Source organism: Peromyscus leucopus, chromosome 7 (assembly GCF_004664715.2).
Source record: "Peromyscus leucopus breed LL Stock chromosome 7, UCI_PerLeu_2.1, whole genome shotgun sequence".
Classification (NCBI taxonomy): domain Eukaryota; kingdom Metazoa; phylum Chordata; class Mammalia; order Rodentia; family Cricetidae; genus Peromyscus; species Peromyscus leucopus.
This window is the reverse complement of record NC_051069.1, coordinates 96,398,514-96,410,265: the sequence shown is the minus strand read 5'-3', so window position 1 is coordinate 96,410,265 and position 11,752 is coordinate 96,398,514. Positions and strand designations below refer to the sequence as shown.

The window sequence follows — 11,752 nt, the reverse complement described above, 5'->3', positions numbered from 1 at the left end:
CCCCGCAACTTTAACTCCTACCAGAGCATTCAGAGCACACTCCCCAAATTAGGGCTTCCAGGGAGGCATCTACAGCCAGCGTAGGGAATGAAGTAGTTATGTAAATGTAGTTTATGCAAATATCTGATGATAAGTAGAGTCTCCTACAGTCTACTTTTGCAGCGTTCGCGGAATAGCCCCTCCCTCAAAGGCTGCGAGAACGAGGCCCCACCCCCTCCCCCCTTGCTTCCCCACCCCACTCTGCTGGGCAATGAAGAAAACAGGAGTGAGTGTGGAACTGTGATGTGGCTGGTTGTGGGGGGGACGGACTCCCCATCCCAGAGGGGCTGACCTCAGCCTGGGAGGAATGTGCACGAGGGAGGGAGGGAAGGGAGGGGTGGAGCCAGGAGGGGGAGGGCCGCAGCTAAAGGCCCAAAGCTCCTGATGGCCCCTCCTGGCCCCCTCCACCTCAGCTCTGACATGGCCCACTGAAGGGAAAGGAAGGAGGGGAGGAAGTGATCTTTCCAAAAGGTGGGCCGGGGCGTCTCCTGAACCCTAGAGACCAGACTTGGGGTTTGTGGGTGGGAAATGTCCCGTCAGTCCCCCGACTTTTCCCCAGGAGATCTGCTGGGGGCAGGTGTTAGACTCTCTGGGAGGCTTAGGCTTCAGGAGGCTCTTCACGACTGTGCCTTGCCACCTCCTGGCACCAAGCTTCAGTCCTCATGGTCGCATGACCGAGCGCCCACGTGGCCAATGGGGGACGGTGGTACCGTGGAGCCACCAGCCTTGATTGCAAAAGCAGGTGTGACTGGCGAGCCTGAGATCCCACCCAGCCTGGGGCACTGGCATGTGTGCCACCTCCATCCGATGGTGTCCTGCAGCAGCCACACCGTGGGCGGGCGGTCCAAGCAGGATGCGAAGGGGTCAATGGTGAGGGGGGTGGGAGGCAAGCACTGTGACTTGGTGCAACAATCCAGTTATTTCCAAAAGGAAAAAAAAGCCAACGCCTTAGCACGCTGTGCCAATGATGGGCAGCTCACAGGAAGAACCCAGGCAGACCTGTACGCGTGGATGTCCCGAGGCAGGGGTGCATGCAGGAGCCCAGCTGCCTCTGGGTTTCAGACCCAGACCAAGACAGCCTTATTGCAGGGTCTTGAGGAGTCTGAGTGACACCTAGATACTGATACCTGAAGCGCTGCCTCTAAGGGACACCCCCACCCCCCACCCCCAGCCTGGCATGTTGACACCCGGAACTAGGGAGCAGGAAAGAGATTTTGTGAAGAACCTGCTGCCCATCCCTTCCTCTTCAAGGGGGGAGACATCTCTGCCAGAGCGGGTCACCTGGCTTAAGCAGGCTAGAGAGGGCTCTTCCCCTTGAGCTGAGCACTGAGTCTCGGCTTGGCAGAAAGATGATGGGTTCTGGGACTGTCTCCCAGGATGAGTAACTGGGCTGGGGCAGGAAATCTGAGAGATTGGGCCCCTGGGCCTGGAGAGCCGGAGTCAGTCTGGGCAGACTGGGGACATGAGCAGGGGTGGGTAGGGGCCTCAAAGGCACTTGCTGATCTTGGCTGCTGGGTGGAAAATTGTAAACAGCCAAGAATGTTGTTTGCTTGCATGAGGCCAGAGGAGGCTGCCCAGGTCCTTGGGGAGAGGCAGCCAGCCCAGGAGCAGGACAAGGCCTCATCCTAGAAGCCTCAAGTTCCTCTAGGCTCCCTTCTGAACACCTCGTTTCCCCTACTGCCGCCAGACAGGCAGGCCAGGAACACTGGGTCCCGAGGCAAGGCCTCGGAGTCGACTCCGGAAAGATAAGTCTCCCCTTATCCTCTGTCTGTGCCCCCTTATCTCTGACTGGATGGCACCCGGGCGGTTTGTAGCAAAACTGCACAGTGGAAGTGCCCCCGAACCTGTGGCATACAAACGAGGCTGGAGACCTTCTGACTGCTGAGGTCCTGCTACCAGGCTTGGGGAGACTGAGGCGTTCCCCAGACCTTTAAAATGCTCCTAAGAATGCAAACAGGGGCGCTTTTCAGGACAGGCTACAGGACAGGACCCAGGTGCCTCCCAACATGGGCACCAAAGCCCGTCCCGTCTGAAGCCACCTGCCTCACATCTGGCCAGTACTTGAGAAGCAGAAGTAGGAACAGCAGGAGTTGAGGGCCATCCTCGACTACACAGCGAGCTGGAAGCCAGCCCAGGCTACATGAGACCCTGCCATCACACAAACAAAAATAACCCTACAAAACCTCCCCCAGGTACCTGGCCCTGGGCTCGATGGGCAGGGCAGTCTTCCCAGCTTGGAGGAGAAGCTGGAGTCCATAGTTACCCACCTCCCTGCAGTCGGCCCTAGCTCCAGCCTACTGGGCCGTCAGGATGGGCCCACACTCTCGGCAGAAGTGAGATTTTCTGCATCTGCCCCCCCACACCCCCCTTTTTTTCCTGCCTGGCTGTCATCGCGGCCACTGTGGGCCAGACAGCTGAAGTTTGAAGAGGTCCAGTTGGTAAGGAAGCCTCAGGGCCTGGGGCCCAGAAGAGGGAGGAGAGTGCCTTCCCTGACCTCTGACCCACCTATCCCAGCCAGCTCCTGGGAGCCGAGGCTGCTATCCAGTCATCCTTCAGCGGTGGAGGAACAGGTGAGGACCCACCGGGGTGCCTAGCGCCTAGCCTTGTTCCTATTCCTTCTGCTGTTTCTACCTGCTTTGCCTTAACTGGTTGCCAGGTTTCTGGGACAACCACCTGGGCCATCTGGGGCACCCTTCACCTTGAGATCCAGCAGGAAAGGGCCACCTCTACCTGCCCAACCCTTGCTCCCATTCCACTCATGCGGGGCCACCGTCTCCAGCCAGTCCCAGCTGCCTGTGCCGGTCACCCGATCCACCCTGTAGCCCTGCAAACTTTATGGTATTCTGGGCGGTGGCTGCCTGGTGGGGGCGGGGGTTTCTACTTAAAGGAGCCGTCAGAGGGTGCCCTGTGGGCCCTAGCCTGCTCCCCTTCTCCAGGAAAGAGGGGTTAAGGTGGGAGACCCCTTTGCAGAGTTCTTGGAGGAGTGTGGGAAGGCAGCCCTTGTCAGCCTCAAAGGCTTCTAGACCCTGAGAAGAGGCAGAGGCAAGTGTTAGCGAATGGAAGGAGAGAGCTGGGGGTCCTGGCTGGGGAAAGGTCTAGAAGCTGGGGGTGGGGGTAGAGAATGGAGGGAAGAGGAGGGGTTTGTGAGCTTGATCCCTGTGCCCAACCTGTCCTGCCTGCTCCTGTAAAAGAGGATGGCCATAGCGGGCAGAACCTGGCTCCACCTGAGTGTGACAGGCAAGGAGTCTGGCTCAGTGGAGGGGCGCAAAGACAGGGAAACTGAAGACCCAGAATTGGAAGGGACTTTGAGGGCAAATCATTGCTCTACCTGGAGCTTCAGGTGAGCCAGAGAGGTCACCTCACCCTGTCCACATTCCTCTCTTGGGTCTCAAGCCTGATCTTAGTCTCTGCATGCCCAACTTCTTCTCCCCTCAGGCTGCGGAGAGGAAGCAGTCGTCCCAGAGCTCGGCCTGCTGAATTAGGCCTGGGTCTGGCTGGGGGTCCTGGGAAGAACATGTTCTGTATGTATGTTAGAGTCAGAGGGAGTGATTGATGCTGCTGTTGTATTCCCTTGCATGCATACACATCAGCCCATGCACAGACGTGACTCACGTACCAAATAGGCATATTTTATGCTGGTACACACTGAATAGATTTACACACACAGTGCCAACATGTGTGCATGCACATTTGCACACCCCGCTTATATCTACGTAGATGGGACATGTGTTTGCTCATAGACATTTATACATACACACATGTGCACACTGTTCATATATGCATGTTCACAAAGGGACCCTCAGAAACATATTCATATCCGAAGGCACCCACAACCAGTCCCGAAAGTGCCTCTGCATTTCCCTCCCTGTCTGTGGGTACACAGCCACCTCCAGAGGCCTCGTCCCCTGTCATCCTCCCGACATCAGCTGTTTTCCTCATTGCACTCGGTGCCCTCTGAAATGACCACAGGATCTGACTCCTTGCTGGCCCTTTGCCCTTTACCGCCTGGGGACCTTGTCCATGTCGTCAGTGTCCTCCCCGTCCCTGCCCCAGGCTGGCATGAAGTGGGTGCATAGTGTTTGTGAATTAATGTTTGTGAGTGTGTGTAGAGGAGGGGAGGTGACCGAGGAGGGTGACGTGGTGGGGCGGGTGCCTGGCGATGCAGGGTGACCCTGAGGGTGTGCCCGGTGTGGGTGTGTCTCTGATTGTGGCCAGGCGGGGCACCCTTGGTGGAGAGGAAACGGTATGCGACCCCCCAGCCTCTTCCCCTAGGGGCTGTAATCTGATCCCCTGGGACTCCCCCGTGCCCCTCCCGCCCTTACCCTCTGTGCCTTGCTGCCGACTCTTCTCTTCCAGATCCTGGGGCAGAGTCCAGGGCAGCTGAAGGCTCCTCCACACACGCCTGCTGAACCCTGAGCGCCCCGAGCTGCCGGCATGGGGCGGGCTGAGGCCGCCGCCATGATCCCAGGCCTGGCCCTTCTCTGGGCAGCGGGGCTGGGGGATGCTGCCCCTAACCTTCCACGCCTTCGGCTCTCTTTTCAAGGTAGGTGCACCTAGCGGATGGAGGGCCGGCTTGCGGTGAACAGGAAAAGGGCCCAGTATGGAAAGGCTTGCTGGTACCAGTACGTGCATGCCCATCACCAGACACTGCTTGGGTTGGGGGCATTCTTAGGCCATCTCCAGTTAACCCTGTCCTAACCTCAGCCCCCAACCTCTCTGCCTACATTCTCCTCATGCTTTCCCAAGGAGGACCCCTACGGTCTCCATGGCAACAGTCCTTGTCTCTGTCTCATCCCCCATCCCAAGGCCAGCCATGCCTCTTTGGTAGGGAAGTCAAGGTTCTGGGGCCATCAGAGTTCCTTTCTTAGTGTACCCCTCGCACAGAGGGGTGGTCCCTGGGCAACTTGGTGGCCAACTGCTGAATCCAAGCCGGGAGTGGGGTGGCTGGAAGGGACACTCAGTCTAACTTTTTAGGGATGGGATTCTGTCTTGTTCGTTCCTACTTGCTCCTACCTTTTCCTAGAACCTGGACTCCATGAGCCTGGCCTCTCAGCATGGCAGTCTGCTTGCCTGTACATGTTTGCCTAAGTCTGTTTTCTCCCTTCTGGGGGCTGCACCACCTACCCTGTGGCTCTGTACACGCACCTGGGTGGGCCGGTCTTCATATGCGTAAGCTGCTCACATGCATGTAAGTGTACATGTGTGCGGCTTGGGTCACACAAATTACCTTGGTCTGTAGACAGACAACCAGGCAGGACCTTGAGGACTGTCCTGTCATGACAGGTAAATACTCAATGGTGTCTCTGTCTGCAGAGTTACAGGCCCGGCATGGTGTCCGAACTTTCAGGCTGGAGCGGACCTGCTGTTATGAAGCCTTGCTGGTGGATGAGGAGCGTGGACGCCTGTTTGTGGGTGCTGAGAACCATGTGGCTTCCCTCAGCCTGGATAACATCAGCAAGCGAGCCAAGAAGGTGCCAGGGACCCCTAACCTTTCCCAACTTCAGTGCCTGCCCCAGGAAAACGCCTTAGCACCCTACTCCAGACTGTCTAGACCCTAAACTCCAGAGAAACCCAAAGGGGTGGGCAACTGAATGGGAAACTCATTCCTAACCTGTGTTCCCTCCCTAGCTGGCCTGGCCGGCCCCCGTGGAATGGCGAGAAGAGTGTAACTGGGCAGGGAAGGACATTGGTGTGAGTGTGGGCTACTCCAAGAGGCGCATGCGGAGGCGGGGGGGGGGGGGGGGGCTTCATCCCAGGGCTGAGAGAGAGGCTAGCCTGTTCTGGCTGGGGTAAGGGCAGGGAGGTCAAGGCGGATGAGGTCTGGAGGTGGTGAGTGAGTCAGGGTGGTTCTTCTTGGGGGCCTCTGAGTCATGGGGGGGTTGCTGTGCATAGCTCTACTTCCTCATGTAGCCACCCTGTGAAGATAGGCCAGACTGGTCACGAAGGGCACTCAAGTCCCTGTGGCCCATGCTAGTGCTTCCCTGGGCTAATGCAGAAGAGAGGAAGGGGTGGGGTACCCCTAGTGAAGTGCAGCTCCTTAGGGCTGCCTCCCTGGGGAAAGCCTGACTACCTGCCCCCACCCCACCCCCACCCCCGCCTGCCTACCAGACGGAGTGCATGAACTTCGTGAAGCTGGTACACGTCTATAACCACACACACTTGCTGGCCTGTGGCACAGGGGCCTTCCACCCAACCTGTGCATTTGTGGAGGTGGGCCACCGCCTGGAGGTAAGACCAGGACCGGACAGCGGGGAAGCGGGGGGCACGGGGAAGAAGGACCTGGCATTAACAGCTCCCCCACCTCCCAGGAACCTGTGCTCAGACTGGACGTGAAGAAGCTTGAGGATGGCAAGGGAAAGAGTCCTTACGACCCGAGGCATCGGGCTGCCTCCGTGCTGGTGGGTGAGTCCAAAGGCCGCCCCCAGCGCAACCCCAGAACCCACTGGAAATTCTAGAACTTCACATGTCCCGAGGGCACCCCCTCAGGCACCCTATAGCCTTGACTCCCTGAGCACCCCCAGAGTTCACAGCTGGCTGAGCACCCCCTTGCCCTGTCTACAGGGGAAGAACTATACTCAGGGGTGGCAGCGGACCTCATGGGCCGAGACTTTACCATCTTTCGCAGCCTGGGCCAGAATCCTAGTCTCCGAACAGAACCCCATGATTCCCGCTGGCTCAACGGTGAGAAGCTGGTGGGGCCCCTGGGAGGGAACTGCCATTCTCCAACAAGGAAGGCGCCCCACAATGAGAAGGAGAGCAATGGGCAGAGTGGGAACTCCCCAAGTATCTACCGTAATCAGGACCTGTGCCAGGGTCCCAGAGACAGGCAAGCATCTTCGAGTCCATGGATCTTAGAATAAACACATGATGAGACAAATTCCAGTGGCCATGACGCCAAAGAAAGAATCGAGAAGGGAAAAGGAGTTTGGGTTGAGGAAGGGGAACTACTTGCCGGAGGAGGTATGAGTTATTAACAGCTTCCAGAACACAAGAAAACCAGCCAACAGAATTGGAAGAGCATTCCAGGTAAGGGGAATGACTAGTGCAAAGGCCCTGAGGCCAGAGTCAGCAAAGAAACAGACTCATGGAACTAGTCTTGATCGGAAACCTAGACTCTCAAGGGCTGGAGTCCTTTACTACGGGACAGCAGGAACTGAAGGAGGAACAGGGAGTACTGGTTTGCGAGGGAGGAAGATTTATGAATGAAGGTGAAAACAGATACCCATTTCCCTCTTCCTGGCAAGTGTAAGGCAGTGTGGCATGGTCAGAAGCCGGGTAAAGGGGAGAGGGGCAGCCTGCTTGTGCTTGTAGCTGTGGTCTCTACTGCCCCCTCGTGGCTGCTTCTTGCCTTGCAGCTGCTGATCATAAGGGTAGGTCTTGGAGTTGCAGGAGTCTGCAGATGGGTTAAATGTTGGGGCCAGAACTAGAACCCGCTGATACCAGGCCTCCTGTTTTGTCTAGAACCCAAGTTTGTCAAGGTCTTTTGGATCCCAGAGAGCGAGAACCCCGACGACGATAAAATCTATTTCTTCTTCCGTGAGTCCGCAGTGGAGGCCGCACCCGCAATGGGGCGCATGACTGTGTCCCGGGTTGGCCAGATCTGCAGGGTAAGGAGACACTGGGCCGTTCGCTCCCGGCTGCCTTTGCCCCGCCCCTTTGCCCGCCATGGTCTGGTCCTCATCCCTTCTGATCCTGTGAGCAGAATGACCTGGGTGGCCAGCGCAGCTTGGTCAACAAATGGACCACATTTCTGAAGGCGCGCCTTGTATGCTCAGTACCTGGAGTCGAGGGTGACACCCATTTTGACCAACTTCGTGAGTGTCTTGAACGAGGGATGGCACCAGGGGAGGGGTCAAGGGGGTGCAGAATCCAGGAGCCTGGGCCGTGTGTGTACTGCCCTGCCAACCTCTCCTTGCCCTGCAGAGGACGTGTTTCTTCTGTCTTCCCGGGACCGCCAAACGCCGCTTCTCTATGCGGTCTTCTCCACCTCCAGGTGAGGGGCCGGAAGTAGAGGTTCCCTTGGGCGTCAGTTTGGCTTGCTGGGGCTCCTCACTTTGCGCTCTTCATTGCCCGCAGTGGCATCTTCCAGGGCTCTGCCGTGTGCGTGTACAGCATGAATGATGTGCGCCGAGTCTTCTTGGGACCCTTCGCTCACAAGGAGGGGCCTACGCATCAGTGGGTGTCCTACCAGGGTCGCGTCCCCTACCCACGGCCCGGCATGGTGCGTTGCTAGGGACTGCAACAATCAGCTTCGAAGTCTCAAGGGTAGAGAACTTGACTTTGGCCTGGGGGTTTTGTTGGGGGGTCTGATTCCTTCCTTTTGGTATGGGAAATCTCACCGTTGTAAGACAGAACCGCAGAGTGAGACCAGGTGCCCCCTCAGCCTAAGGCTCACCAGGGAAAGGCTCAAATACTCAGGGCGCTTGTCCCTGTCCACCTGTCACGTTCCCGGAGGCTTTGAAGGGAGGGGCTGACCACAAAACCCGTGTCTATCTCCGTTTGACCTGCTTTGCCTTCTCCAGTGCCCCAGCAAGACCTTCGGCACCTTCAGTTCCACCAAGGACTTCCCAGATGATGTTATCCAGTTTGCTCGGAACCACCCTCTCATGTACAACTCCGTCCTGCCCATGGGGGGGCGCCCTCTCTTCCTCCAAGTGGGAGCTGGGTACACCTTCACCCAAATCGCGGCAGACCGTGTAGCAGCTGCAGACGGACACTACGATGTTCTCTTCATTGGTACAGGTCAGGGTCTCCTCGTCACAATAGCCTGTGGGACATAGAGCCCCTCCAGGTTCCTTGGCCTGCAGGCAGAAGTTGGGCCTGGTTAGCTAATATCTACATCTTTGTCTGGGCTATGGTCTCACTCTAGGAAGGCTGCCCTAGTTGGTCTAACCTACAATTTTCACTTTTTCATTACCTTACCATGATGAAGGACTGCGCTTGTTCATGTGCATGTAGGTGTGTGTGCTCTTGCTTTTAGACCAACAGCCTGCTCCCAAATCATGACATGGAGACTTATTAGTTTTGAGTGCTCGGCCTAGCTGTTTTTGTTTGTTTGGGTTTTTTTTTTTTTTGTTTTGTTTTTTTTTTTTTCGAGACAGGGTTTCTCTGTGTTGTTTTGATGCCTGTCCTGGATCTCGCTCTATAGACCAGGCTGGCCTTGAACTCACAGAGATCCGCCTGGCTCTGCCTCCCGAGAGTGCTGGATTAAAGGCGTGCGCCACCACCGCCCGGCTTGTAACACATCTTTAGATCATTAACAAAGGCAGCAGAAACACCTTTACACAGTTAAAGTAATATTTCCCAGCATAAACAAATGTAACCCATCTTTGCCCAGGTAAATTAATATTCTACAACACACAGGTGGGCAGGCACTTGGCTTGTCAGGGAGAAGCAAGTCCCTCCCTCTTCTTATTTCTACAGATGTGGGCACAGTGCTGAAAGTGATCTCAGTCCCCAAGGGCAGCCGACCTCACTCTGAGGGACTTCTCCTGGAAGAGCTGCAGGTGTTTGAGGTGAGGCTTCATCCCAGTCACCCTGGGACACGTCACCCCGGTCCACTAAGCGCTGATCCCCATGTCCTGCCTCTCTTTTAGGACTCTGCCTCCATCACCAGCATGCAGATCTCCTCTAAAAGGGTGAGTAACTGAACTTGTGACTCCAGGACCCTCACTGTCTTCTCCTTGGTTTTCACAGCCCAGAGTTCAGGTGTAAGCTTCTGCTTGGCTAGACCATGAGACCTCAGTGTTCCCATCTGTCAAGTGGGGAAAAGGCTGTCTGACCGAAGGGAGCCAGGTAAGGGCTGCCCTCAGACTGGAGACTCTTGTGCCCTCTAGCACCAGCTCTACGTAGCCTCACCGAGCGGCGTGGCCCAGATTGCCTTGCATCGCTGCACGGCCCTCGGCCGCGCTTGCGCAGAATGCTGCCTGGCCCGAGATCCTTACTGTGCTTGGGATGGATCAGCCTGCACACGCTTCCAGCCTACTGCCAAGAGGTGGGCTGGCTTGGGGTCTGGATCTGGCCGCTGGGAGGGAGTCTCTCGCTGCTCCTCCACCTTCTGAGAAGGACTCACAGGTTTTAATGTCTCCCTCAGGCGGTTCCGGAGGCAAGACGTACGGAATGGTGACCCCAGCACCCTGTGCTCTGGGGGTGAGTACTCACTCCATCAGCAGATACCCTCAGGCCTTGAAATTGCCACACCCAGCCCTACCTTGTCTGAATTTTACCTCCTTGTCTTAAGACTCCTCTCACCCTGCGCTGTTGGAGCGGAAGGTCTTAGGTGTGGAGAGCGGCAGCGCCTTTCTGGAGTGTGAGCCACGCTCGCTGCAAGCCCGTGTGGAGTGGACCTTCCATCGCGCCGGGGAGGTGGCGCACACCCAGGTGTGTCCCCCTCCACCCTTCCTAACCAGGCCCATCTAAGAGAAGCCCACCCCGCCCAAGGAGCCCAGTTCAGTGAGGCCCTGCACAGTCACACTCCTTACCATAGGTCCCATCCGGTCCAGTCCTGGGCTGAACTCCACAGCCCAGTGATGCCCCCACTGTGTCCAACTAGACTCCCGACCCATCCTCTCCCATCTGGAGGGAGAGGATCCTCAACCCACCCACCCACGCACTGGGGTTTCTAGTCTACCTCATCTCCCATTCAAGTGACCCCTCTCGCAGATCGAATCTTCACCCGAAGGCTGCCTTATACCTGTGCACCTAGCCTTTAAGTGAGTACCTGCCACCGCCTCTTTTCCTTGTCCCGCTCCGGCTCCCGGTGACCCTTGGCTCCTGTTCCTGTGCTCCCACGCAGGTGCTGGCGGAGGAGCGAGTTGAGCGTACGGCGCGGGGGCTGCTGCTGCGTGGGCTGCGGCGCCAGGACTCTGGCGTGTATCTGTGCGTCGCGGTCGAGCAAGGCTTTTCGCAGCCACTGCGGCGCCTGGTGCTGCACGTGCTGAGTGCGGTCCAGGCCGAACGCCTGGCCCGGGCCGAGGAGGCAGCAGCCCCTGCACCGCCGGGCCCTAAACTCTGGTACCGGGACTTTCTGCAGCTGGTGGAGCCAGGCGGCGGTGGAGGGGCAAACTCCCTGCGAATGTGCCGCCCGCAGCCCGGGCCCCACCCTGTGGCTGCAGAATCCCGCCGGAAGGGTCGAAACAGGCGAATGCATGCCTCTGAGCTGCGTGCTGAGCGTGGGCCACGTAGCGCAGCACACTGGTGACTGGGCTGTCCCCATACTGGGGACCAGGCTGGACATGACATTCAGAAGAGGGGGCAGGCAGACGCCAGGAAGACTGAGGCACACTGAGGTCCTTGGGGCCAGTAGGACACCTAACTCATCCATAGGCCCTGGCCAAAGGGTACCCGAGCCAGCTTATTTATTAACAAGATAACCCGCCAATGTAGCCTCAGAAGAGTGGCCCAGGCTGAATTCAGGATCTAGCCTGGAGGGAGGGGACGGAGAAGTGGGGTTCCAGAGTAGAGCAGGGCCAGAGAACTGTCTTGGGTGCCTGCCCTGGGGGAAGCATTCTTTCTTGGGCAGGGAGCAGAAAGCTGTGAACAGATTAGGCCGTTGGGTTCCTGGGTGAGGCAGGCCAACTGTACTAAAGTAATGCAATAAACACATTATCAGCTGACGTTGGAATGGCCCCAGCAGATAACAGGTAATTCTTGACCTTGCTGGGAGTCTGGGGCATTGTCCTAGCAGTCTTAAGTCCTGAATTTTTCTCATCCA

General features: G+C 57.4%; 1 protein-coding gene across 6 annotated transcripts; it reads left to right on the top strand.

Annotated features, from left to right (window-relative positions):
* The first annotated feature begins 383 nt into the window (after nt 1–383).
* Sema3b (semaphorin 3B) lies at nt 384–11,659 on the top strand. Of its 6 annotated transcripts, none has more exons than XM_028895308.2 (20): nt 384–510; nt 2,554–2,609; nt 2,696–2,877; nt 4,396–4,582; nt 5,353–5,510; nt 5,668–5,730; nt 6,148–6,267; nt 6,348–6,441; nt 6,601–6,720; nt 7,501–7,646; nt 7,742–7,853; nt 7,963–8,032; nt 8,116–8,260; nt 8,562–8,781; nt 9,463–9,554; nt 9,636–9,677; nt 9,876–10,033; nt 10,133–10,188; nt 10,280–10,419; nt 10,835–11,659. In XM_028895308.2, exons 4-20 carry the CDS (start codon nt 4,474–4,476, stop codon nt 11,237–11,239), a joined length of 2,250 nt encoding a protein of 749 aa, XP_028751141.1. In that variant the 5' UTR covers nt 384–510; nt 2,554–2,609; nt 2,696–2,877; nt 4,396–4,473; the 3' UTR covers nt 11,240–11,659. The 6 variants fall into 6 exon arrangements, with proteins under 6 accessions (XP_028751141.1, XP_037063807.1, XP_028751143.1 ...); XM_037207912.1 differs by having other exon boundaries at nt 2,232–2,609; XM_028895310.2 differs by lacking the exon at nt 2,696–2,877.
* Nucleotides 11,660–11,752: the final 93 nt, after the last annotated feature.